This window comes from Bos grunniens, chromosome 18, assembly GCF_055505025.1.
Source record: "Bos grunniens cultivar Pamir isolate PY7600 chromosome 18, Bosgru_T2T1.0, whole genome shotgun sequence".
Lineage (NCBI taxonomy): Eukaryota > Metazoa > Chordata > Mammalia > Artiodactyla > Bovidae > Bos > Bos grunniens.
The window spans coordinates 15109875-15137768 of record NC_141182.1 but is presented as its reverse complement, the minus strand read 5'-3'; the positions used below and the strand labels follow the sequence as shown (position 1 = coordinate 15137768).

At 37.9% G+C, this 27894-nt stretch overlaps 1 protein-coding gene across 2 annotated transcripts; it reads left to right on the top strand.

Moving 5' to 3' along the window:
* The first annotated feature begins 259 nt into the window (after positions 1-259).
* On the top strand, positions 260-27873 carry VPS35 (VPS35 retromer complex component). Of its 2 annotated transcripts, none has more exons than XM_086350500.1 (17): positions 260-321; positions 9703-9801; positions 11080-11176; positions 11898-12021; positions 12479-12661; positions 14224-14437; positions 15420-15503; positions 15951-16060; positions 16948-17044; positions 17150-17298; positions 19020-19227; positions 19636-19791; positions 21874-21996; positions 23665-23844; positions 24537-24776; positions 25238-25381; positions 26917-27873. In XM_086350500.1, the coding sequence occupies exons 1-17, from the start codon at positions 319-321 to the stop codon at positions 27094-27096; spliced, it is 2391 nt and encodes a 796-aa protein (XP_086206626.1). In that variant the 5' UTR covers positions 260-318; the 3' UTR covers positions 27097-27873. The 2 variants fall into 2 exon arrangements, with proteins under 2 accessions (XP_086206626.1, XP_086206627.1); XM_086350501.1 differs by having other exon boundaries at positions 260-1156.
* Positions 27874-27894: the final 21 nt, after the last annotated feature.

The window sequence follows — 27894 nt, the reverse complement described above, 5'->3', positions numbered from 1 at the left end:
CTCCCTTCTAGAGAGAATGTAACACTGCCTTTCTCTCCGGGTGCCCCTTCCTGCCGCCGAGAGCTTCCCCGCTACTCCGCACTGCCCCGCCCTCTCACACACTGTGGAGAGATTGGCTGGCGCCTAGGTCCGTCAGTCCACCGTGAAGTGACAGGGACCAATAAATACGCGGGAGTTGGGGGACCAATCGAGGAGCCGTCTGCTGGGTCCGAAGGCGGAGCTAGAGGGGGCGGGGCTTGGAGGGGCCGCAGAGTCACCTGACCGCGGGAGGCTCCGCGCGGGGTGGGTGCTTCTGGCTGCAGGCTTAGGGGAGTCGCCATGGTGAGTGCTGAGGGGCGGCGGGCCCCGGGCTGACCCTTTTCCCAGCCACTGCTTGCTCCCACCGTTTGGAACCGTGCAGGCGGAGTCGGGGCCCAGCAGCTGGGTCGGGGCTAATACCAGCCATGCTTGGCCTACGGGTTGGGGGACAGGCCGGGGAAGGCCGCAGGCGGGCCGATACGGGATCGGGGGCGCGGCGGCGCCTGGCCATGGCCGTTGCTCTTTGAGGGGGTGTATTCGCTCCGTAGCTCTGAGAGTCAGTAAGGGCCTGCGAGCCCTCTGAGTGGAGTTGGCCTCTGCCCCGCCTTGAGGGGATCTCTAGTGCTGGGTCTGGGCGTCTGGCTGGAACGGGGGCGTACGGAGGGCCTGAGGCTCAGAGGTGGCGTTGGGACCCGCCCAAAGGCTGCTCCCTTGCTGACGGTTCCACCTTTGTGCCTGGTAGTGCTTTCGTGTCCCTTTCTTCTGCAAGAAATACCTTCTGGAGGGTCCTTAATAGTGCCCGGGCCTTTTTTAGCCTCATAGGCCTCTTAGATTGCAGTGTGTGTCAGAGAATTCTAGGGACTGGCTTAGGTGAATTTCCTGGAAGGACTCATACTATCTGATATCCATTAATTCTGAGAGACAAAAAAGAGACTGCTTGTTTCCTTTAACATTTGTTCTTTGGGCGCCCTGGCTCTTTTACTGACTTCCCCATTGATAAAATCCAGGTCTTTTACTTACTGGAAGTAGGCATTCTCCTTAGCGCCTCTCTATGCTGGCAGCAAATCGTGGTGTAGCTGTTGGCTGGTGAACTTGAACTTCCTCAAAATGTGAATCCTTGTGTCTCGTTTCCCCAAAGGCAAGTTGTCACTTGCATTTTATTAGCGTTTGACATAGCCTGTACTGTATAAATAATGTTTTTGCATGTTGGTGTACAGTATCCGTTTTAGTTATCTCACTATTCAGTTTGTGTAGTCAAAACTTACAGGCTTGTCAAAACCTGTAAGCCTGGAAACAGGCTTCGGTTTAAATGCACTAATGCCAAAAAGCAAAATGTTTGACATATATTGCTTGCATATAATATGATGCTGTACAAGGTGATTCTGCTTATTTCTCTGAATTCTTATTTGGGAATTGATATAAGAATGGTGCAAAAATTAAACTGACGTTTGTTTCTCAACATTTATGGATTGCCATTTATAGTGTTTGTAATAGAAAAGCAGCTACTTGAGGATCTCTTGTATATCCCCGTTCTGTGCGTGAGGAACCAGTTTGGAACAGTGAGGGAGACACCCTGTACTGTCCTCACGAATTTGACCGGGAAAGAAAACTGCAGTAGTAGTCTTGTCACAACCACCGTCTCTGTGACTTGGGCAAGTCACTCATTCTTCTTTGAGTCTCCTTTTTGCGTCTGAAAATAAATGTTCTTTTTTTTGGCCCTTCCCAATTCTAAAATCTAGGATTCAGTTCAATTTATCATGCATCTTGTGTGTCTTATGTCATGCACTGTGCTGGACACTGAAAACGTAGCCCATGCTTTCAAAGAACTTAAGAGTCTAGCAGAAGACATGTTTACGGAACTTAATGTAGTACAGTTTGAGTACTGAGGACAGTCCGTCAGTTTAGTGCTGTGGGGCCATGAAAGGAGAGAAGGTTCTGGGGAGTATGGGAAAGATTACAGGAAGTAACATGTGAACTGAGATTCTGAGGACAGTGAGTAGGAATTTTCTAGGTGGAGAAGAATGTGTATTGCTAGTAGATAAAGCTGGGGGAAGTAAACGGTCATGGTGTGTGCCATCATAGGATTCCTGGGGAAATTTATTGGTAAATGAAATTGGAGATGCTGGTGTTAAAATACATGTTTGGATGTTCCCATCCCTTCATTGTGCTTAGTTCTCCCTACTTCAGTTGCTATTTTGTGTCTTTCCGTCATCTTAAAAATAGTGTTTTCATTAACATAATGAAATTCTGTATCTTTGTGAGATGTGTTATTTTCATTTTATAGTTGATTAACATTGCATTGTTTGATTACATCTATCTTGAAAACATCTATGTGAGTGGAGAGATCAACAAGTCTCTAGGATGGTTGTAGATAATTGCTGGTATCTATGGGGAATATAATAATGATGGGAACACTTAGGTGGATTGCTTATTACTAACTGCTAAGCAATTTTCAAGCTTTATCGGTGTCATTTCACTTTATTACTCATAACAATGATACAAGTATTTCTATTATCCTTGTTTGCTGCAAGAGGAAATGAAAGCACATTGTTTGAATTGGAACTAGTTTTATAAGTGATATGTTCATAGTGACCTTTGTTTTCTCTGCACCTTTTAACTGTAGACTTGTGAGGGCTATTTGGCTTGAATGTGTGGGGTAAAAGGGGCCTAATCACAAATGTTAATTTGATCTTGACTCTAGTGTTTCCATTTTTCTCTGATATATATAACTGCTATGTACAGAGTCATTTGTAAATTACTTTTATGAGTGAGGGGTCATTGGTTACCTAATTTGTGTATAGTGAAATCGTGTTCATGTTAAACTGACTTGTTCAGTCCCATACTTGGCAGGAAGGGTTTCTAAGTGTTCCTTTAGAATAGCCAGCTGCATTGTCTTACAAGTAATATGTAAAAGTACATTTATTTATTATAGCTTTATCTCTTTATTTTCTACATTTTGTATATATACTTTTCTATTAATTTTAAACCCAGTTGATACAAAATAGAAAAAATTTACTAATTGGCTTACAGATTACTGAGTCTAGTCAGTTCTATACAAATATTTTTGAATCGTTTGAAATCTGTTTATAGGCCTTCCCAGATGGCTCAGGATAAAGAATCCACCTGCCAATGCAGGAGACACAATGCAGAACCCGTGTTTGGGTTCACTCCCTGAGTTGGGAAGATCCCCTGGAGAAGGAAATAGCAACCCACTCCAGTATTCTTGCCTGGAGAATCCCATGGACAGAGGAGCCAGGGGGACTACAGTCCATGGGATTGCAAAGAATTGGACATGATTTAGAGACTGAGCATGAACCCAGCCTTTTTATAACCACACTTTTATTTGCCATATAATTATACACAGTAGCCAAAAGGTAGTTCAGTTCAGTTCAGTCGCTCAGTCGTGTCCGACTCTTTGCGACCCTGTGAATCGCAGCACGCCAGGCCTCCCTGTCCATCACCAACTCCCGGAGTTCACTCAGACTCACGTCCATCGAGTCAGTGATGCCATCCAGCCATCTCATCCTCTGTCGTCCCCTTCTCCTCCTGCCCACAATCCCTCCCAGCATCAGGGTCTTTTCCAATGAGTCAACTCTTTGCATGAGGTGGCCAAAATACTGGAGTTTCAGCTTTAGCATCATTCCTTCCAAAGAAATTCCAGGGCTGATCTCCTTCAGAATGGACTGGTTGGATCTCCTTGCAGTCCAAGGGACTCTCAAGAGTCTTCTCCAACACCACAGTTTAAAACCATCAATTCTTCGGCACTCAGCCTTCTTCACAGTCCAACTCTCACATCCACACATGACCACTGGAAAAACCATAGCCTTGACTAGATGGACCTTTGTTGGCAAAGTAATGTCTCTGCTTTTGAATATGCTATCTAGGTTGGACATAACTTTCCTGACAAGGAGTAAGCGTCTTTTTAATTTCATGGCTGCAGTCACCATCTGCAGTGATCTTGGAGCCCCAAAAAATGAAGTCTGACACTGTTTCCACTGTTTCCCCATCTATTTCCCATGAAGTGGTGGGACCGGATGCCATGATCTTCGTTTTCTGAATGTTGAGCTTTAAGCCAACTTTTTCACTCTCCACTTTCACTTTCATCAAGAGGCTTTTTAGTTCCTCTTCACTTTCTACCAAAAGGTAGTACTATACTCAGATATCCATCAGCGGATGAATGGATAAACAAAATGGTATATACACACAATGGAATATTATTTAACCTCAAAAAGAAGGAAATTTTGGATCTCCCTGGTGATCTAGTGGTTAAGAATGTGGTTAAGAATTTGCCTGCCAATTCAGGGGACACAGGTTTGATCCCTGGTCTGGGAAGATTGCCACATCTTCCACATGCCACTGGGCAGCTAAGCTGAGAGCCCTAGAACCCGTATCCACAGTGAGAGAGAAGCACCACAAGCAGAGAGTAGCCCCCGTTTGCCACAACTAGAGAAAGCCCACTGAAAGCAATGAAGACCAAGTGCAGCCATAAATAAATGAATTAAAGTTTTTAAAAAGGACATTTTGACATATGCTATAACATGGATGAACCTTGAAGATGTTATGCCAAGTGCAATAAACCAGACACAAAAGAATGGATGTTGTAAAATTCCCCTTATATGAGGTCCTAGAGAAGTCAGGCTCTTAGACAAAGAAAGTGGTAGTTGCCTAGGGCGGGAGTGGGGTGGGAAGTTACTGTTTATTGCTCACAGAGTTTCCCTTTGGAAAGGTGAAAAAGTTCTGGAAATGGATGGTGGCAGTGGCTGTACAACAGTGTGAATGTACTTAATGCTGCTGAACTGCACTCTTAAAAATGGTTAAAACGGAAATTTTACATTGTGTATGTTTTACCACAATAAAAATTTTCTAACATACACGTTTCTAATGTGTATGTTTTATCACAATAAAAATTTCTGCTTATCTCAAAGCTGGCCTTCTGAACCTAGTGAAATCCATTGATTCTAATAATTGTTAAATCTATTGCATCCAGAGATAAGGAGCCAAAAAACCCAAACCGTTGCTTGGTCTCAGAGAACTAGCCCATGATGAATAGTGAATTTCATTAAGTCAGAATCCTTAAATGCACATGCTCCTTGTCAGCATTTTACACTATTAGTTTTGTTGTGTGAGTTAGTGTTCAGTATAAAAGATATTGAACTTTTTCTTTGATATTTATTTATGCTTATGAAGAAGTATGCCCTAGGGAAACTCAGTTTCAAAACATTTTTACCACCCAAAACGGAAACCCTGTACTCTTTAAGCAGTTACTCATCCACTGTCCCTCCTGGTAACCACCAGTCTGCTTTCTGTTTCTATGAATGATTTTCCTATTCTGGATGCAAATATACCTCATTTTATTGTGCTTTGCTTTACTGCATTTTTTTTTCCAAATTGAAAATTTGTGGCAATCCTGCATCTAGCAAGTCTTTTTGGTGCCATTTTTCTAACAGCATTTGCTCACTTTGTGTTTTTGTGTCATATTTTGGTAATTCTCACAGTATTTCATACTTTTTCATTATCATGTTTGTTATGGTGATCAGTTGTGATTGTTTTGAGGTGACACAAACTGTACTTACATAAGTCTGCAAACTTAATTGATAAGCGTGTATATTCTCACTGCCCCCTGACCAGCCCTTCTCCATTACTCTCCCTTTTCTTGAGCCTCCCAATTCCCTGAGATTCAACAGTATTGAAATTAAGCCAATTAATTGCCTTACAATAGTCTCTTAAGTGTTCAAATGAAAGGAAGAGTTGAAAGAGTTCAAGTGAAATCAAAAGCTAGGAATGATTAAGCTCAGTGAGGAAGACATGTCCAAAGCTTAGCCTCTTGTACCAAACAGTTAGCCAGGTTGTAAATGTAAAGGAAAAGTTACTGAAGAAAATTAAAAGTGCTCCTCCAGTGAACACATGAATGAGAGGAAGGTGAAACTGCCTTATGGTTGATATGGAGAAAGTTGTAGCGGTCTGGATAGATGATCAAACCAGCCATCACATTTCCTTTAGCCAAAGCCTAATGCAGAGCAAGGCCCTCTCCAGTTCCGTGAAGGCTGAGAGAGGTAAGAAAGCTGCATAAGAAAAGTTTGAAGTTAGCAGAAGTTGGTTCATAAGGTATATGTAAAGAAGCCATCTTCATACCATAAGAATGCAAGGTGAAGCTGCAAATGCTGATGTAGATGCTGTAACAAGTTACCTAGCAGATCTGGATAAGGTAATTAATAACGGTGGCTACACTAAACAAGGATTTTCCTTGTAGACAAAACAGCCTTCTATTGGAAGACAATACCATCTAGGACTTTCACAGCTGGAGAGAAGTCAATGTCTGGCTTCAGGAACAGGCTGACTTGTTAGGGGCTAGTGCAGCTGATGACTTTAACTTGAAGCCAGTATTCATTTACTCTTCCTGAAATCCTAGGGTCCTTATGAAGTAGGGCCTGTGCCCATAAATGGAAAAACAAAGCCCAGATGACAGCACATCTGTTTCCAACATCGTTCACTGAATGTTTTAAGCTCACTGTTGAGACCTGTTGCTCAGAAAAGAAAGGATTGCTTTCGAAATATTAATAATCATTGATTACGTACCTAACACCCAAGAGTTCTGATGGAGACATACAGTGAGATGAATATTGTTTTCCTGCTAGCTAACACAACATCCATTCTGTAGCCCACAGATCAAGGAGTTATTTTGAATTTCAAGTCTTGTTATTTAAGAAATACGTCTCAGGGATTTCTCTGGTGGTCCAGTGGCTAAGACTTGGCGTCCCAATGAGGGGGCCCAGTTCCATCCCTGGTCAGGGAACTAAATCTCACTTAAATCTCACATGCCACAACTAAGAGTTCACATTGCCACAGCTAAAGATCCCGCATGCTGCAGCAGAGATTGAAGATCCCACAGGCCGCAACTAAAACCCAGTGTAGCCAAATAAAAAGATTTCAGAAGGCTGTAGCTGCCGCAGATAATAATTCCTTTGATGGATCTGGGCAAATTGAAAACCTTCTGGAAAGGATTCACTATTCTAGAAGCTATTAAGAACGTTTGTGATTCAAGGGAAGAGGTCAAAAAAATCAACATACACAGGAGTTTGGAAGAAGTGGATTCCAGTCCTCATGGATGACCTTGTTTGGTTGAAGACTTCAGTGGATGAAGTCTTCAAAGTGGTCTTCCACCACTTTGAAATGTGGTGGAAATAACAAGAGAACTAGAATCAGATGTGGAGCCTAAAGATGTGACTAAATTGCCAAATCTCCTGGTCTAAATTTAACAGATGAAGAGTTGCTTTGTATGAATGAGTAAAGAAAGTGGTTTCTTGAAATGAACTCCACCCCAGTGAAGATGTTGTGAAGACTGTTGAAAATGGCAGTGCAGGATTCAGAATATTACGTAAACTTAGTGAATACAGCAGGGCAGTTTGAGGGGCTTCCCAGGTGGCACAGTGGTAAAGAATCCACCTGCCAGTGTAGGAGATGCAAGAGAAGCAAGTTTGATCCCTGGGTCGGGAAGACCCCCTGGAGGAGGAAATGGCAACCCAGTCCAGTATTCTTGCCTGGAGAATCCCATGGACAGAGGAGCCCAACAGGCTACAGTCCAACGAGTTGGACATGACTGAGCTACTGAGCACACAGGGTTTGAGAGAACTGACTCCAATTTGGGAAGTTCTCTTTGGAAGGACTGATGCTAAAGCTGAAACTCCAGTACTTTGGCCACCTCATGCGAAGAGTTGACTCATTGGAAAAGAGTCTGATGCTGGGAGGTATTGGGGGCAGGAGGAGAAGGGGACAACAGAGGATGAGATGGCTGGATGGCATCACCAACTCAATGGACGTGGGTTTGGGTGAACTCCGGGAGTTGGTGATGGACAGGGAGGCCTGGCGTGCTGCGATTCATGGGGTCGAAAAGAGTTGTACACGACTGAGCGACTGAACTGAACTGAACCATGGGTAAAATGGTATCAGACGATCACATGCTACAGAGAGATCGTTCGTGAAAGAGAGAGCCAGTCCATGAGGCAGACTTTATTATTGTCTTATTTTAAGAAATTACCACAGCCTCCATGACCTTCAGCAACCACCATCCTAATTACTCAGCAGCCATCAACATCAAAGTGAGACCCTGCACCAGCAAAAATTTGCTGAAGGCTCAGATGATGGTTAGCAGTTTTTAGCAATAAATTATTTTTAAATTAAGGTATATATATTATTTACTTAGACATAATGCTGTTGCAGACTTAATTAATAGACTACAGTACAGTGTAAACATATGAAACTGAAGAATTTCTGTGACTCAGTTTATTGCAATATTGCTTTTCTGCTGTGGTCTGGAACTGAACGTGCAGTTATCTCTGAACTATGCCTTAATTTCATATCAGTGGAGTCCTACAATGTGTGGTCTTCCATGTCTGATTTCATTTACTTAAATAACCTTTTTGTAGTTCACGTAGCATCTGTCAATACTTCAGTCCTTATGATTGAGTAATATTCCTTATATGTATATAGCATAATTTGTTTATCCATTCATCTGTTGATTCTTCAGTTGCTTTTTATTAAAAACATAATCTAAAACCAGCTTACTCATTCAGACAGTGAACATTTATGAAGCATCCATTATGTGTCTGGCAATGTGTTGGGTTCCAAGGATGTGAAAATAGCCATCATTTATAGTTATAATGTGATGCCTGCCGTAGCAGAGGTGTAAACACAGTGTTTATTCAACATAAGGATGGAGTGGTTAATTCTGTTCACAGGTAGATCTAATTCATTTTGCAAGCAGATTTTTCTGATGGCAAAAAGAAGACTGTACGGATATATTTTGTCCATTGTAACTGTAGCTGTATTTGAAATGATACGGTAGATCCTTGAGGGAGTGTACTCTCTATGGTGTTCTACTACAAGTCACTGTCAACAGTTTTAGCTATTTCATTTCCAAGCTGTTTAGTCCCTCATTATATATTGCCCAAGAGGATATGTGTTCTCGTAAACTAGTTCCTTGGTCTTCCTAAGAATAGACTAAGATGCAGATGAAAGGTAGCTTTTAGAGATTTGGGTTAGACTACTTCACCACCACAGATTGGTTATGTTCTAGGTGGATTTAGAGTGTATTAGGAGAAGGCAATGGCACCCCACTCCAGTACTCTTGCCTGGAAAATCCCATGGACGGAGGAGCCTGGTAGGCTGCAGCCCATGGAGTCGCTAGGAGTCGGACTCCGCTAAGTGACTTCACTTTCACTTTTCACTTTCATGCATTGAAGGAAATGGCAACCCACTCCAGTGTTCTTGCCTGGAGAATCCCAGGGACAGCGGAGCCTGGTGGGCTGCCGTCTATGGGGTCACACAGAGTTGGACACAGCTGAAGCAACTTAGCAGCAGCAGCAGAGCATAGGCAGCCATAAACCACCACCTTCTATTTCTTTGAAGACAATCTGCTACAGGAATGTTGAGTCAGTTTCTGAGAAGACATTCTCTGTATCTATTAGTTTTCTCCTTCAGCAGTCTTATGCTATTAACTTCAGTAACGGCACGGCTCTCTGTTCAGTTGTCAAAAATTGAGAAATGAGTCTGAGATGTAGAACTGGAATGAACCTTATGTAAAAGCTTTGTAAATGTAAACTATGGCTGGACCTATAAAAATAACAGATTTGCTTGACGAGAGTTCTAATGACACATTAATGGGAGATTTAAAAAAATTTTTTTTAGCCTACAACACAGCAGTCACCGCAGGATGAGCAGGAAAAACTCTTGGATGAAGCCATACAGGCTGTGAAGGTCCAGTCATTCCAGATGAAGAGATGCCTGGTAAGATGACAGTGTGAGAGGCACAGTTGTAGTCTGCGTGTTCCTGGGAATGTTAGGCTGTGTTTTCTAAAGCCTGTGGCACTACTGCTCTGGTAAATCTAATATTCCGCCTCAGCTCCCTCAGGCGCTATGTGGAGCAGTTTCGGTAGATAGCCCTGTTGAAATATTTATTTACCTTTATACTTGTGGTTTGAAATTGTCTGTCTTCCCTACCAGAATGTAAGCTCCATGAGGATGGGAGACCCTGCCTTCTATTTACGCATCACTGTATTATCTCCATATCTGACCTGAACTACTGGCCTCATCCTCCAAACCTCAGGAGTACTTGACATATAATAGTTGCTTAATAAATATTGGTTTAATATGCTTTCAATTTGAATTGTTCAGCCTTTCCCCTCTATCTTGAAGGCTTTTATTTCTGTCCTGAACAGATACATTTTTTTGCAAGAACTACCTTAAAAACTATTCATATTCTGAAAGAGTAGATTATCTGTGTAGAAACTATAGATTCTCTGGAATAAAATTTAATAAATGGAACCAAATAGGCTGGTACTTAAATTATAAGTTTCTGTATTGATGATGATGATAATATCTTGCCTTTGTAAAGTGTCTTAGAGTTTCTAAAGCTTAGTAATAATATGCTCTTTTAACCAGTTGTATCTATTGTATTATTTTTCTTGCAAACCAGTTTGTAAAAACAAAACTCTTGGAGTGGAGAAAATGGGTGGCATGGAGCTTGCTATTGCTTGCTCCTGTCTCTTTCTGTGTATGAACAGTGTTTCTGTATCTAAAGGAATTGTCTATGTTTATGTCTTAAGTGGGGCATATGGACATTGTGAGGAGAAAAGCATACTTAAAGAGTAGTCATTCCAGACATCTCTGAAGAGTGTTTAACCTATGACCAAGCCATTGTCAGAATAGTAACTTTCTTTCAAAAGAATCAGTATGCCAATTTTCTTGCTTACAGGTAAAAGATAAATTAATGGAGCTATAGTTTAATAGTTGCCAAGACTGTAAAGATTTGAGTTATTGTCAGGAAGCTTGTGGTCCTAGATAAATGAGATTTGCTAAGCTTTGCAGCCTGGTGAGGAATTACGTTATCTTACTCTTTTCAGTAAAGTGAAGGCAAGGTGAAATTAAAACTTGATTTTTATGTGATTAAAATAATTTAGGTGCTGTATACTTTTAAAACTGTGAATAGATCCTTGATTAAAATTTGTATAGCCAAGTTAAATGTTTATTTAAGCATTCTCACCAACGCTCTTGGTTTTTCTGTAGGACAAAAACAAGCTTATGGATGCTCTGAAACATGCTTCTAATATGCTTGGTGAACTGCGGACTTCTATGTTATCACCAAAGAGCTACTATGAACTTTGTATCTTTTGAATGTTGAAGAACATTTTGATCATACTATTTTCTTGATAAGGCTTATTTGCTTGTTCCCTAGGTTTTTTGGAAGTTGTATTATTTCTCATTGTCTTAATCAAGTAGTACTTCTCCCTGCAAATGTGCTGAGAAGAGTATCAGAAACACCTTTTTTGTGCTTGCACTTCTTTATGTGGCTTGTTGTTATATTTCAGTTTTCAGACTACTCATGAAGGATATTGAAAGTATTAAGCAAATGGTTTTTTAATGCTAAGATTTTGTCAAGCTGGACTCTGACATGTAAAGGACATCAATGATTTGCCATTTCAAAACCCTTAAGTAGTCTCACAGGCAATCTTATTTTTATTGTTTTGCTTTACCAGACATCTTTAAAAACCCTTAAAGTCAGGAAAGCCCAGAAGAAGTTCTGTCTTGTCTTAATGTAAACATGCTTTCTTACATGACTAACATTTAGGAAATTTGCCCAATATAGGAGTTCCCTGGTGGTTGAGTGGTTAGATTTCTGGGCTTTCACTGCCATGGTCCAGTTTCAGTCCCTGGTTGAGGAGTTAAGATCCCACAAGCTGTGGGGCATGCCCCCTGCCCCCAATAAATAAAGAAAAAACTGCAATACCAAGAAAAGAAATTTGCCCAATTTAATGAGTCCAACAAGTTGTAGAGTCAACATTCTTAGGTTGACTTAGCTTTAAATCCTTAATGATAACTAAAAGATATGGCTATTTCTGATGAACTGCACTACTTGGAAGTTTACCTGACAGATGAATTTGCTAAAGGAAGAAAAGTGGCAGATCTCTATGAACTTGTACAGTATGCCGGAAACATTATCCCAAGGCTGTAAGTTATTAAGATTCTGTGGGCTTTTATGTCTGCATTTCCCACTTTGTGTTACATCCTTTAAAATCAGTGGGTTTAAGGTTATTTAATTTCTTAACGAATTGAGGTTAACATTTTGATAGTGATTTTTTAAGGCTGTGAAGTCTAAATAACTATTTATTATAGATTATTGAAGAACTTTGAAAATAGAAAAAAATGGACATATTCTAATTTCCGGACTACTAGAAAAGTTAATATCGTGACAGTTGTGAGTCCTGATGTGTTTAAAGGTGATATTATAAATAAATGGAAGGGTGTCCGTAAACAGTTACATTTTAAATTAGATGATATTTTCTTTATTGTGTAGGAGAAAACCTGCTTCCTGTCTTGTTTATTTCATGTTTGTATATATTGTGTTTGAATATAGTCAAATTCTTGAGTATTTTATTTCTAATCAAATGTTGCCTCATTCCTCTAGTTACCTGTTGATCACAGTTGGAGTTGTATACGTCAAGTCGTTTCCTCAGTCCAGGAAAGATATTTTGAAAGATTTGGTAGAAATGTGCCGTGGTGTGCAACATCCCTTGAGAGGTCTGTTTCTTCGAAATTATCTACTTCAGTGTACCAGAAACATCTTACCTGATGAAGGGGAGCCAACAGAGTAAGTGGTTTTCTTTCTTGATTTAGGTGTAGTATTTTTATTGTTGTTGTTGTAAAACATATAAAAAGTATAGAAAAGTATATAGAAGAAAATAAATATCAGTAATTCTCCTACCCAGAGTCAGCCACTGGTAGCATTTTGTTTATAGATTTCCTTTGAGATATAGTATATGTGATGTGATATAAAATGTACTCTTATAAAAATTATGTGTAGATTATTAAAACCTGCTTTTTTAATTTAGCATAATTGAGAGCATTTTTCCATTCCATCAGATACTCTTTGAAAATAAGACTTTTTAAATGAGCTACATTTTGAAAATTGTATTTGTGATAAAATAACGAAGTATGTTTAACTTTTTTATGAGCTAGCCAGTTTTCATATTGTTTCTTGAATGTCTAATCAGTTTTTATAATTTAGCAACTTCTAGTTACCCCAGAGTATAAGTGATTTTAATTATCTGTGCACACAAATTATATATTAACTCCAAAATGGGTGGGGATGGGGCGGGGAAGCCATTCAGAGAGAGCTGTGTCTTATGCAACCAGTATTCTAGCATCCGAGTCCGTTGTGCTTTTATCCCACAAAGATGGCAGATGGTCTGTATCCAGTTGGGTGAACTAGTCACATGACAAATTCCCTTGATTGAGGAACTTATTTCCCTTTTTAAAAAGTTTCTATATTCATTTATTTCTTATGTGTATATTTTAGTTGTTTTTAGTATATCTACATCATTTCCTTTTTAAATGAAAAGCTATAATAAAACTTTAACCATGCATATGACAAAAATTTAAATGGTGTAGAAAAGATAAAAATTTAACAGTGTAGAGAAGACGGTGAGGTTATTTGCTGTGTTATGATATGATTCAGTTTTTGAGTATTAATTTAGTAATCAGCAAAAAGTTTTGAAAACTACTATTTCCCCATCTTAGGAAATGTAAAAATAAGCAAGAAATACTTGGTCTTTTACCTTACAGAACTTACAAAGTTTACAGTTCAATTGCAAACATAAAATACTCAATAATAAAATGAGTTAACAGTGACACAAGTGTCCATTTTTTAAGGCTTTTTGAATTAATGGAATACAATTCTAAGAACAAGTTTAGTTGGCCCAGGAAAAGGAGTGGTTAAGTTGCTTCAGTTGTATCAGACTTTTCATGACCCCACGGACTGTAGCCTGCCAGGATCCTCTGTCCATGGGATTCTCCAGGCAAAAATACTGGAATGGGTTGCCGTGCCCTCCTCCAGGGGATCCTCCCAACCCAGGGATTGAACCCACATCTCTTAGATTTTGGGTTCTTTATCACTAGTGTCACCTGGGAAGCCCCAAAAGGAGTGGGGGAGCATTTTGTCCCTCTAAACTTGAACTGCATCCCCTCCCTGATATTCTTTTCTCTCTTCCTCTTGAAATTGAGGATTAAGACAGTGTAGTTGAAGATGTCTTTCATGAAGCGTTTGGTGTATTAAAGAGGTAAAAAGGAAATGCACAAAGAAGAGGAATAGTAGGAAATTGTTCCTGTATTTAAATACTGTGTATAAAGATTTTTCCAACTGTTTCTTTGCAGTGAAGAAACAACTGGTGATATCAGTGATTCCATGGATTTTGTCCTACTCAACTTTGCAGAAATGAACAAGCTCTGGGTTCGAATGCAGCATCAGGGACATAGCCGAGATAGAGAAAAAAGAGAACGAGAAAGACAAGAACTGAGAATTTTAGTGGGAACAAATTTGGTGCGCCTTAGTCAGTTGGAAGGTGTAAATGTGGAACGTTACAAACAGGTTTATATCTTTTTACTTCTCATCTTTTCTTATGTCATGAGATATATAAAGTCTGATTTTTTTAATTAAAATATTTAAAAAATAATATTGCATTGACAGTTGTTGATCAAAGAAGATTTAAATAAACCAAAAGATATATTTGAGTCTGTGTTTGTGGATTGGAAGACTCAGTATTATCATTATCAAGATACCAGTTTTCTTTACATTGAGATTTATTTTACTATAGATTTACTCTAAAGCTACAATAAAGTAATGTGATATTGGTGAAAGAGATAAATAAATACATCAGTGGAGAATAAATCAGGAATTAGCAAACTTTTTCTTTAAAGGACCAAATAGTACTTATTTTTTGGTTTTACAAGCCATATAGTTTGCAGCTGTTAAATTCTGCCAGTGTAGTGCAAAAGCAGCCGAAGATAATGTGGAAAACAATATACGAAAATGGTCATTAAACTAGATTTGCTGACCCCTAGAAGAGATGATCCAGAATAGACTCACGTGTATATAGTCAATTATTGTTGATAAGGGTGCAAAGGCAACCTTTTCAGCAAGTGATTCTGGAATAATTGGACATCTGTATGCAAACCAAGCCTCTGAATTGCGACCCATTCTCATACTATGCAGAGGAACTCAAAAAAATTTATCAAAGTCATAAGTGTGAAATTTGCAACTGGAATTTTTAGAAGAAAACACAAAGGAAGTCTTTATAACCTTGGATTAGGTAAGCTTTCTTAGGACACAGAAAGTACAAATCATAAAAGAAAAAATACTAATGAAATGGACTTTGACTTTTACAAAATAGAAACCCAGAATGTTTTTATTTAAACATTCTTTTGTAAAATTTTACAGTTTAGAAATTAAGTATGGATCAGGAAAACCTAAAATATGATTTTTAAGTTAGTAGTACAAATATGTTACTGGAGAAGTGATTTAAGATTTTGAAAATAATTCTTTAATTCTTAAAATCTTGTTTTTCTTTCAGATTGTTTTGACCGGCATATTGGAGCAAGTGGTGAATTGCAGAGATGCTTTGGCTCAGGAATATCTCATGGAGTGCATTATTCAGGTAGATGAGAACATTTCAGGTTTTTGAAGAACTCATTTTGTATTTCATTAATTTTCTTTGTTTTGGGGGGAAAAATCTTGATTGAAGAGAGATTAAGCTTTCCTGAATGAATCCTTTTCTCCTATTAATATAATAACATGGTCTTTGTATTGATGGGTTTTTCCTCCCAAAATATAGGAAAGAGTAACCTCCAAGTTGTCTAGGTATCATTAGTTTTAATTTAATTGTAGATGTACTTTGGTTAACAGAATATTTCTTTCTGGGGTTATGTTTAGAGAGGCTTGAAAGTGGTGTATTTGCACGTTCTTGTATAATGTTAAGATGAATTTTTTTTCCCCCATAAATATGAGCTTTAAATATTAAGTCCAGAATATAGTAGAAAATGCTTTTACTAATTGATTTTTGCTAGTTGATTTTAGTAATAATTGATTATCATTTGATTTTCAGGTTTTCCCTGATGAATTCCACCTTCAAACTTTGAATCCTTTTCTTCGGGCCTGTGCTGAGTTACACCAAAATGTAAATGTGAAAAACATAATCATTGCTTTAATTGATAGGTAAGAGTTTCCCGTATTGAAGGGTAGATGTTCTGACTTTTGAATAGTGAATTTAAAACATTTTTGTGAATTCTTTTTTACATCTTTATTAATGATTTTGATTTAGTTAACATTAGTTCTGTAAGTCTGAGTATCTACTAAGTACTTGTCTGGCTTACTCATGAGAGACGTTTAGCTCTTAGTTGAACAGAAGGCATGGAGATAATATTTTTAATCTATGCATTTAATTGGTGTTTAAAGACATTATACAGTCCCAACATTTAAATTTTATAAATCCATTTATCACCAAAGAGCAAACCTTGTGTTTTACAATGATGAAAGTTATCTTTCAGAGGGAAACAATTTGATCTGGAATCTTTATCAAGTAGACATAAATATAGATAATTAAGAATGTTCAAGTAATCACTCTGTTCCTGCATTTTTTTAAAGAAGAGTTTTCAAATAATCAGGATAAACAGTAATGATAACGGAACAAGCATTGTTTTGAGTAGTTTAAGATGTAGTAAATAGAAGTTAACTTGACTGCTTTTGGAATTAGTTGTGTTTTAAACTTTACGGTAGTAAAAATGCAGTGTCATAAAATTATCTATGTACTTTTTACATTTTAGAGATTACTTTTTATAATCATAGCTGTTGAATACATTTTGTCATGTTAATACAGTTCTGTCCATGACTACTTAATTAGACTTCAAAGAATTTGACAGAATTGACCTGTTAAAAATCTGGTGCATATGGTATAAAGTAAGAATGCAGTGAAAAAGGCATCGTCGGTAAAACTGTTCCATTAAAAATGAATTGAGAGAAAAGCTGAAAGGGTAAAATGTCATCCATGATCCCACTGCCCCAATCCCTGTATGTTTTCAAATAAAGAGTATTTTCTTTTTTAGATTAGCTTTATTTGCTCACCGTGAAGATGGACCTGGAATCCCAACAGATATTAAACTTTTTGACATATTTTCACAGCAGGTGGCTACAGTAATACAGGTTTGTATGACTTTCTTCCTAAGTTCTAAACACTTTCAAAATTCTCAGCTGATAGTCTTTTAGTAATTGTTTAAAATAAATTCCATGGTTTTCTGAACATTCCAGTCTAGACAAGACATGCCTTCGGAGGATGTTGTATCTTTACAAGTCTCTCTCATTAATCTCGCTATGAAGTGTTATCCTGATCGTGTGGACTATGTTGATAAAGTTCTAGAAACAACAGTGGAGATATTTAATAAGCTCAACCTTGAACAGTAAGTCAAACATTTTTATAAAAACCTTTGTAAAACTTTTTTGTCCCAGATTTGTTTTCCTTTTGCAATTATTTTTTTAAATGTTAGAGTTCATCTTGTTTTTTAAGCATCTGTTAGATTGACATGCTTGGTACTAACCAGGGCAGAAAGTGGCAGCCAGTTGCTTGGTTGTGTACAGTGATGAGGTAGTGGCACTCACAGACCATAGGCATCTTTAGAGACCCGTGTCTCCATTCAGACCCCTTTGTATAACTACTTATGGTGAGTTAGTATTTCCATAAGTAGTTTCCAACAGATGAGTCAATTATGAAAAAATGAGGGATCCATGTATGTATTTAAGATGTGAAAATTATATTGGTTTAAATTTTTTTCTATTTTCAGCTTTGATTTTGATTTCAGGCGTGGTATGAATATTCTCTTGTGTACTTGCATCTTCCTCAACTATGCTGTCCTAGACCTGTTGCATCCTCTAGGGGCCGCTTGCACAGTTGTGATTTTATTATCTTTTTCCAGTAGTCCCTTTACTGTCCCATCCTCCACTGCTTCTGAACATGAGTCAAGCTAGGCCCCTCCTTGCCCTATATTATCATTTCATCTCACATAATCTTTTTGTTTTCCATCTCTCTTCCAGTGGTTTAGTTGCATCTGGAAGGTTTATTTTTTCTTTTACCTCTTTTTCTTTTTGTCACTCTCATCTTTTGTGTGAATCAAAAAAACACTCCAGATCTTAAATAAATTTTGTATCTTTATCTTCCCCACTAAGTGAGTTTAAAAGTAAAATTAGACAGAATAAAGAATTCGAAGTCCCAACCTCTAAAGGTCTTATAAATGCCTGGATATTCCTCAGTCACCCTGGAATGTTCCTAATTTTATCCTGCTTTTCCTTATTCACCAACATCTGATGCAGAAGAAATAATTTATGTCTTATGTATTATGTTCTTCACTTGCTAGTTTTGTGTGGATTTTTCGTCCTGAATATACAGTACTTATTGACTGCCCTAGAAACCTAACTCAGAGAAGGCAATGGCACCCCACTCCAGTACTGTTGCCCGGAAAATCCCATGGATGGAGGAGCCTGGTCGGCTGCAGTCCGTGGGGTCGCTAAGAGTCAGACACGATGAGTGACTTCACTTTCACTTTCTACTTTCATGCATTGGAGAAGGAAATGGCAACCCACTCCAGTGTTCTTGCCTGGAGAATCTCATGGACGGAGAAGCCTGGTAGGCTGCAGTCCATGGGGTCGCACAGAGTCAGACACAACTGAAGCGACTTGGCAGCCAGTGTTCTTGCCTGGAGAATCCCAGCGACGGTGGGGCCTGGTGGGCTGCCGTCTATGGGGTCGCACAGAGTCGGACACAACTGAAGCGACTTAGCAGCAGCAGCAGCAGCAGAAACCTAACTACCACTTAAAATACTTCCCTTAGAAATACCACATTCTAGACAGTCTTTATAACTCCATGAACAACCTGTTCATGAATTGTAGACCAGCATAACCTACTGTATCTATAGGACTTGAATAGATGAATAAATGTGTGTGTTTAGGTGGACATCTGATAGACCTCTCTTGGAAGTCACTGGGGTATTTTGGGATGGTGTGATTCACTTCACCCATCTCCTTTAATATGTAAATGAACATTTTCAAATTTTTATGAATCAAGTGCTGTTTGTGTATGTCAGAGGTTAATTTACTCACTAAAGGACCGCTGTTTTTCTTTTGGCAGTATTGCTACCAGTAGTGCAGTTTCAAAGGAGCTCACCAGACTTTTGAAGATTCCTGTTGACACTTACAACAATATTTTAACAGTCTTGAAATTAAAACATTTCCACCCACTCTTTGAGTATTTTGACTATGAGTCCAGAAAGAGCATGAGTTGTTACGTGCTTAGTAATGTTCTAGATTATAATACAGAAATTGTCTCTCAAGACCAGGTAAGAGAATACTGATAATGCTATATATTTAGAAAACAGAGACAATGTAGTTATGGTTTTAGACAATGAGACAGACACATGAGATGGGAGGGGAAGGTCATTTACTACTAAAAAATAGTTATAAGTAGCTTATTCATTATATAAATAAGATGGAAGATGTATAAAGAAGAAAATATAAAATAACTATAATCCCACAGGAAGAGAATACTGCTCTTAATTAACATTTGGTCTGTCTGTTTCTAGACTTTTATCTAGATGTGTACCAACATGCATGCACTTTCCTAAAGAAAAAAGGAATTAAGTTGTTGATACAGTTTTGTAACTTTATACAACTAAAAGCACTTTTGTCAGTGGCGTTACATGCTGATTGTTTCACCCTAGTCGGTTTCCATGTCTTCCATACTACAGGTGGATTCCATAATGAATTTGGTATCTACACTGATTCAGGATCAGCCAGATCAACCTGTAGAAGAACCTGACCCAGAGGACTTTGCTGATGAGCAGAGCCTTGTGGGCAGATTCATTCATCTTCTACGATCTGAGGACCCTGATCAACAGTACTTGGTATGAATTAACTCTTCTTAGACCCCTTCAACAGCTTCTTGTGAAATCATATGTAGATGTGTCTCAAATAGTTTAATCCAGCTTGTGGTATTAAAAGGTTTCAAAAGAATTGAAACTGAGTAAGAGATTAACTGGACTTTTACTTTATGGTTAAATGCATTAATTGTAAACTTCTGGAGCTTATGAAGAACAAGTTGGTTGCTGTAATTTCTTCTGAAGACTTCTTAGAAATTGTAGAAAAGTCTGTCTTCCTTTAGTTGGGTATCCATCCAATAATCATTCCATGTTTCTTTTCTTTCTGAACTGTTGCTTTTAGAATTGTTCAGTTGTTTTTCATAATAAACTTTTAAAGTATGAGCAACAACCTTTATATTCAGTTGTGTTTGTGTTTCCAAGGTTTGCAGATAGAGGTTGTGTTTGTTGGCCACATTAAAAATGTGTGAAGACTTTAAAATTGTCTTTTTCTTAACCCCCTTTTCCTGGCAAAAAACAATCAGATGAGATTCTCCCTTTGTCATTAGTCCTTAATAAACCTTTGTGAAATGAATGAAAAATATGTTGCCTGAGTAGGATATTGGTGACTAATACTGGATAATTTATGAAAGGTGGCACAGATAGTGGCTTAATTATTGTTTGGGCAAAGTTGTCTAACCATTGTTGGATACATGGGCCTGTGAGTCTGTTGTAATGAAGAACACCTTAATTTGAGGATGAGCCCTGACTTCTTGTGTTGACGTTGTCATAGTTGACACTCTTGTACTCCTTCATAACCATTGTGAAAAAGAAGCTGATTTCTGTCTGTAGTGCGGTAGTCTTCGACTTGGCTTAGTGTCAAGCAGTCTGTGCACTGCGTGTGATCTGACCTAGTGGCTGGCCTGATTGTTCAAATGTTTTAACTGATTCCCTTATGTTTCTGTGTCATGTACATACCTGGCCTATGTGGGTTTTCATTTTTCGTTACAAACCAAAGTAGAAAGTGTGCTTTCCACCTGTGACCAGTTGGTTATACCATGTAAAGAAACACCTTTAAGGTGAGGATCGTTACCTTTGACTTTCTCAAGGGGGAATGCATTCTCTTCCTACCCATCTACCATCATCAAAGAAATTTACAAACTTGAATATGTCACACACTGTGTCTCCACGTAGTAAAAAGTATTTCATGAATTCTTGTGGTTTTCTGAAACAACCAGATGTTTGTTTCCTAATGGCTCTTTTAAAGTTTATTACCATTTTCCTTGACTTAAAGGCAAGTCGCTCAGTCGTGTCCGATTCTTTGTGACCCCATGGACTGTAGCCCACCAGGCTCCTCCATCCATGGGATTCTCCAGGCAAGAGTACTGGAGTGGGTTGCCATTCCTTGACTTAAATGGTCTTAATATTTTCCTGAAGTAAGAGGCATGATATACCAGCAATATGCATATTTTTTATATTATAATAGTAGCCAGTATTTTGAGTACATGCAATGTGTTAGTACTGATAACACTTTACATCTGTTATTTGGTCTTCCCAACAACCCTGAGAGTGAAAATTAAAGTTAAGAGAAGGTAAATGGTAATTTTCCCAGGGTCACACAAATAGTGTTAGAATGTACATTTAAATGTGTCCAGCTTCAGAGCCTGTGCTCTTTATCAACACAGCATGCTTTTTACATGTGTGTGTGAAAATATATTTAAATCTGTATCTGCCCCTGACTAGCTCTGTAAGTTAGGGCAAGTTATACAACCTCTCTGAACCTCAAGCTTTCCCCCATTTGTAAGATGGGCTTCCCTGGTGGCTCAGACAGTAAAGAATCTGCCTACAATGCAGGAAACACGGATTCGATCCCTGGAGTAGGGAATGGCTATCCATCCAGTATTCTTGTCTGGAGGATTCCATGGGCAGAGGAGCCTGGCGAGCATCTGTCTCTTGGGCGATGGTGATGACTTGGCAAGAAAAGAAATGTAAGAGTATACCATAAAACTGTATTCAAAAAACAGTAGCAATCATCATGATTAGAGCTCTCATTTAATTTTATAAATAATTAATTATAGTTTCTGTAATTACAGAAAAGATTAATGGGTTTTGTCTCTTTGTTTTGGTCAGATTTTAAACACAGCACGAAAACATTTTGGAGCTGGTGGAAATCAACGGATTCGCTTCACACTGCCACCTTTGGTATTTGCAGCTTACCAGCTGGCTTTTCGCTACAAAGAGAATTCTAAAGTGGTGGGTTTACTTTTAAGTATGTCACTAATTTTTTCCTCTGTGTGTGTATTTTACTTTATTATGCTAGAAAATTTCAAACATGTACAAATACAAAATGGTGTAGTAAAATCTCAGTTTCAATAACTCAATTCATTACTAGTCCTGTGTTAAATATTACTAATAGTGATGTTGATTACATACTAGTTGAAGGAATCACATTAAAAAAACACTTAGAAATGAAAGATTCGAACAGTTTAAATGATGCTGAAGCTTTTCCTGTGTCTAAAGATCACTTGTGAGAGAGACATTGGTAAGTTTTTCACAGAGTGACTGAGAATGCTTTACTTTTTCAAGAATGATTTTATTTTCTTGGAGTCTTTATAAAGTACAAGTTCTGAAGTGAGGCAGTAGTCTCGTTCAGAGGTTACAGTACATAACAAGTAAGATCTAATATTGGAGAAACATTCTCATAATGGAGAAACAATAATTAATAGAGAAACAAGGTATAATCATGACATAGCATGCCTTTGGCCAGTTTTTATAAGACCGGCCTGTCATGTAATTCCTTTTTTCCCAGTATTTTATGGATACATGTTTGTAAATGTAACGATAAAGAAACCAACTAGCACATTACTATCTGCCATACACTGTGCCAAGGACTATAAACTTGGGATTATTGCATTTATTCCTTGTAAAAGTCTGTGACAGTTACCCTCTCTTAAAGATGAAAAGAATCAATTGCTTTAACATGAAATTTGTATGGTTAAACATGGATAAAATATTTAACCTCACTGGTAATTATAATAGTGAACTTATTTAAAAATCAGACTGGTAAAGAAAAAAGAAAAATGTTCGGCAATGGCAATGGTGTGATGTGAATTCATTCTCATCTAGTAATGGTGAGAATGTGAATTACTGCAGTCTTTCTAGAAAACTCTGGCAGTATGTAACTACAGCCTTAATAAACCCAATATTTCCACTTCTAAAAATTTATACTAAGGAAAAAATTACGGACTCAATAATGCTTTGTGTTTATAGACGATTTGTTATATTACATTTATTTCCAAGAGAAAGTAAATTATGCTGTATCCTTTTTATGGAATATTTTCTAGTGATTCAAATGATTTTAAATAATTTTAATATCATGAGGAAAATCATGGTAAAATAAGTGAAAGAAAAGAAGTTGAATACAAATTACATGCAACACTGAGCCCAATTTAACTCTTCTCAGTAAGTACTTTAAAGCAGAAAACAAAACCATACCCAGAGGATCCCAGTTACATAATATTTACATAGGAAAAAGAAAGGAAGACATTAACATCAGAATGTAATTAGTGATTATTGCTGGGTGGTAGATTTAGGAATGGTTTTAAAGAATTTTTAAAAAATTCTTTTATGTATTTTCCAAATTTTGTCCAATTTGGGAATATGTTGCTTTTTCTGATAGGAAAAAAAATACCAAATATATAAAAATTGCAAAGCCAGTGACCTCAGATGGTTGTTTTGAGAAGGCATCCTGCTTGATCTACTTGTGGACTCCACAAGGGACCGGAAGATAGTAGGAAAACTGTGAACTCAGCTTTTACCACTTTTCCTATTTGTTCCATAAAAGTTTTATTTAAAATGAATATTCTTAAGCAAGTTAATCTTGAATTTAAGGTAATTTAAACTATTTTTTCTTTTTTTTAGGATGACAAATGGGAAAAGAAATGCCAGAAGATTTTTTCATTTGCTCACCAGACTATTAGTGCTTTGATCAAAGCAGAGCTGGCAGAATTACCCTTAAGACTTTTTCTTCAGGGGGCTCTAGCTGCTGGAGAAATTGGTTTTGAAAATCATGAAACAGTAGCATATGAATTTATGTCCCAGGTGATGATCTGCTCTCTTTCTGGGATGAATCTGTTTGCTTTGTTCAGTCACTTGTTATGTTAATGATGTTAAGTTATGTTATGTTATGTTTTATGTTAATGTGGTGGTACACACGGATTTACTCTTAAAATTAAGCACCCCTTTCCCACCATCTTATACTGTGCTTCTTAATACTGTAGTTTTATTGACTGGTTTGGAGCAGAAAAATTGATCAGAATTACTGGACACTGCTTCCCTGGTGGCTCACACGGTAGAGTCTGCCTGCAGTGTGGGAGACCTGAGTTTGATCCCTGGAGAAGGAAATGGCAACCCACTCCAGTATTCTTGCCTGAAGAATCCCATGGACGGAGGAGACTGATGGGCTACAGTCTATGGGGCCACAAAGAGTTGGACACGACTGAGTAACTAATCCTTTCATACTTTCAATGAGCTTGAGGATTTTCAAGTGTGTCATGGTAAAACTTTCATGAGGAAAAAAAAAATCCCTTTGATAATTCAGTTTGGAATCTCTAGATTAAAAGTTAAAGCAAGTTTCTTTGTTGCAACTTGTCAGCATCTTTGTCTTATGGCTCTCCAAGGGCACATGTATATTCTAATCTGAACTACTCACAGGATGAGGCTTTGATGGGAAATAACTGGAAAATGCTCTAATACATAGTCTCTAAAGGTCATTTCTGCTCTGTGTGCACCAGGCGTTTTCTCTGTACGAAGATGAAATCAGTGATTCCAAAGCACAACTGGCTGCCATCACCTTGATCATTGGTACTTTTGAGAGGATGAAGTGCTTCAGTGAAGAAAACCATGAACCCTTGAGGACTCAGTGTGCTCTTGCTGCATCCAAACTTCTGAAGAAGCCTGATCAGGGCCGAGCTGTGAGCACCTGTGCACATCTCTTCTGGTCTGGCAGAAACACAGACAAAAACGGAGAGGAGGTAAGATGGGAGGTCGTTCCTGCCCAGCAGTGTTACAGGAGAGAGGAGCATTGATAGGGAACACTGCTGTGGTGGTGTGCCTTGGAGGTGAAATAGGTAGAGTGCTTAGACACCTGACAGGAAATCTGTTTTGTTAAATAAAATGAACAGTAATGTATAGAGAGTTACATCCTGTGGTGAAGCCTCCACTTTGAGGATTCTGCAATGTAACAAGTTTGTACCACTTCCTTTTAAAAATACACAAAATAAATATAAAACACTTAATATATAAATATATAAAACAATATATTTGTTTTAAAATATTGCTGTGTACTTTAAAAAGTGAAGAGGATTTAAATTTGTGTCCTTTTAAAATATGAAAGAGCCATAGTAGTGTGTTTATTTCTTTGTGTGAAATGGGACATTTGTAATTCATTGGTCTCTTTAATATTCTTTAATACTCGTCACTGCCTTTTTTCTAGCTGCATGGAGGCAAAAGGGTAATGGAATGCCTAAAGAAAGCTCTGAAAATAGCAAATCAGTGCATGGACCCCTCTCTACAAGTGCAACTTTTTATAGAAATCCTGAACAGATATATCTATTTTTATGAAAAGGAAAATGATGCGGTAAGTGAATAGTAAATTGTTGTTAGTGAAATAATGTTTTCTTTTCCTGTTCTTAGGTTTGACGCATATAAAAGTTTATCATTCTGATACTTTCTTTTTTTGTTTACAAGGGTCAGAGTTTGGAGAGTCCACTTAGTTGGTCTCTTTCATTCTCTAAAGTTCTCTGTCTATATGGATGGCATCTAAGAAAAGAGCTCCCTATGTGCAAGAAAATTCTTATCTCTTTTGCTTATGAATATTTTATAAAAATAGTTCAGTCACTCAGTCATGTTTGACTCTTTGCGATCCCATGGACTGCAGCACACCAGGCTTCCCTGTCCATCTCCAACTCCTGGAGTTTGCTCAGAACCCATGTCCATTGAGTTGGTGATGCCATCCAGCCATCTCATCCTCTATCGTCCCCTTCTCCTCCCACCTTCAATCTTTCCCAACATCAGGGTCTTTTCTAATGAGTCAGTTCTTCGCATGAGGTGGCCAAAGTATTGGAGTTTCAGCTTCAGCATCAGTCCTTCCAATGAATATTCAGGACCAGTTTCCTTTAGGGTGGACTGGTTGGATCTCCTTGCAGTCCAAGGGGCTCTCAAGAGTCTTCTCATCACCACAGTTCAAAAGCATCAATTCTTTGGCACTCAGCTTTCTTTATAGTCCATCACATCCATACATGACTACTGGAAAAACCATAGCTTTGACTAGACAGACCTTTGTTGGCAAAGTAATGTCTCTGCTTTTTAATATGCTGTCTAGGTTGGTCATAACTTTTCTTCCAAGGAGCAAGTGTCTTTTAATTTCATGGCTGCAGTCACTATCTGCAGTGATTTTGGAGCCCCCAAAATAAAGTCTGTCACTGTTTTCCCATGTATTTGCCATGAAGTGATGGGACCAGATGCCATGATCTTCGTTTTCTGAATGTTGGGCTTTAAGCCAACTTTTCACTCTCCTCTTTCACTTTCATCAAGAGGCTCTTTAGTTCCTCTTCACTTTCTTCCATAAGGGTGGTGTCATCTGCATATCTGAGGTTATTGATATCTCTCCTGGCAATCTTGATTCCAGCTTGTGCTTCTTCCAGTCCAGCATTTCTCATGATGTACTCTGCATATAAGTTAAATAAGCAGGGTGACAATTTACAGCCTTGAGTTACTCCTTTCCTGATTTGGAACCAGTCACTCTCTGTTTAAAAAAATAAAGAATTTACAAATGCTGAATAGTATTTATCACAAGTATAGAGTAATTCCCAAATAAGGGATTGATCAATATTTATAGGTTAAATAAAATGTTGCTTTTGTTCTTTTACAGGTTTATGAAGTTCTTTTTTTCCATTAAGTATTTTTTGTTTGTTTGTTGATATTTTAGATGAATAGCCAATAGTTTTTCCTGAAGCCAGGGATCATGTTCTCACATCTCTCTTTTTTTTTTTTTTTTCATAATTATTCTGGTAACTTCTAAGAGTAACAAAAGCTCTTCAAGATGTCCGTATTAAATGACATTATCTTTTATGTTACATACTTGATTGTGAAATTGTATGTATTCTTTTATAGGTCACTATTCAGGTTTTGAATCAGCTTATCCAAAAGATTCGAGAAGACCTCCCAAATCTTGAATCCAGTGAAGAAACAGAGCAGATTAACAAACATTTTCATAACACACTGGAGCACTTGCGTTTGAGGCGGGAATCACCAGAATCTGAAGGGCCAATTTATGAGGGTCTCATCCTTTAAAAAGGAGTCAGGCTCCCATCCTCCTTTCCATGCACATCCAGTAAGGGTTTTATTATACTAGGCTTCCCTTCCATAGATTGTGCCTTTCAGAAATGCTGAGGTAGGTTTCCCGTTTCTTACCTGTGGTGTGTTTTACCCAGCACCTCCGGACACTCACCTGCAAGACCTTAATAAAATTATTCACTTCATAAGTGTTCAGGTCTGTCTGCTCATCCTAAGTAGCATGATTGATCTGCTATTTAAAATTCCTGTGATCTGTTTAAAAGAAACAAAAAAAAAAGCCAAAAAACCCCCACTTATCTCTGTTACTAATGAAGCGCCCCTTTCGTTTTTTCTGTTTTGTTTCACTGTTGAGTGTATAATTTCCTTCATTCCTTGGAAGTACTAACCTGAAAGTATCTTTGTTCTGAAATTAATTTAGAGGAAAGGAATACTGTATGTGAAATTCAGCTTGGGCTTCTTCCAAATTGCAAGATCAGGCCATGTGTAATATTTTCCCTAAAATTAGAGAATATTAATGCATGTTTGAGGATTTTAAAGCACCATGGTCTAAACCAGAAGCTATATTTTGCATATTTGGACTCAGCCATCCATTAAGAACTTATGTTGTCTTCTGGACATATTTATCAAAATAATTTTGTTCTAAATAGTATAAAATAGAAAATTTGTGATCTATATAATTTATGTATAACCTTCATTGTTGTAAATTTAGGGGGAAATGCATCATACAGTTATGATTTTTTTTCACCAGTGAAACAATAAAGTTGCTATTAACAATTTTGGACCTTTTTCCTTTCA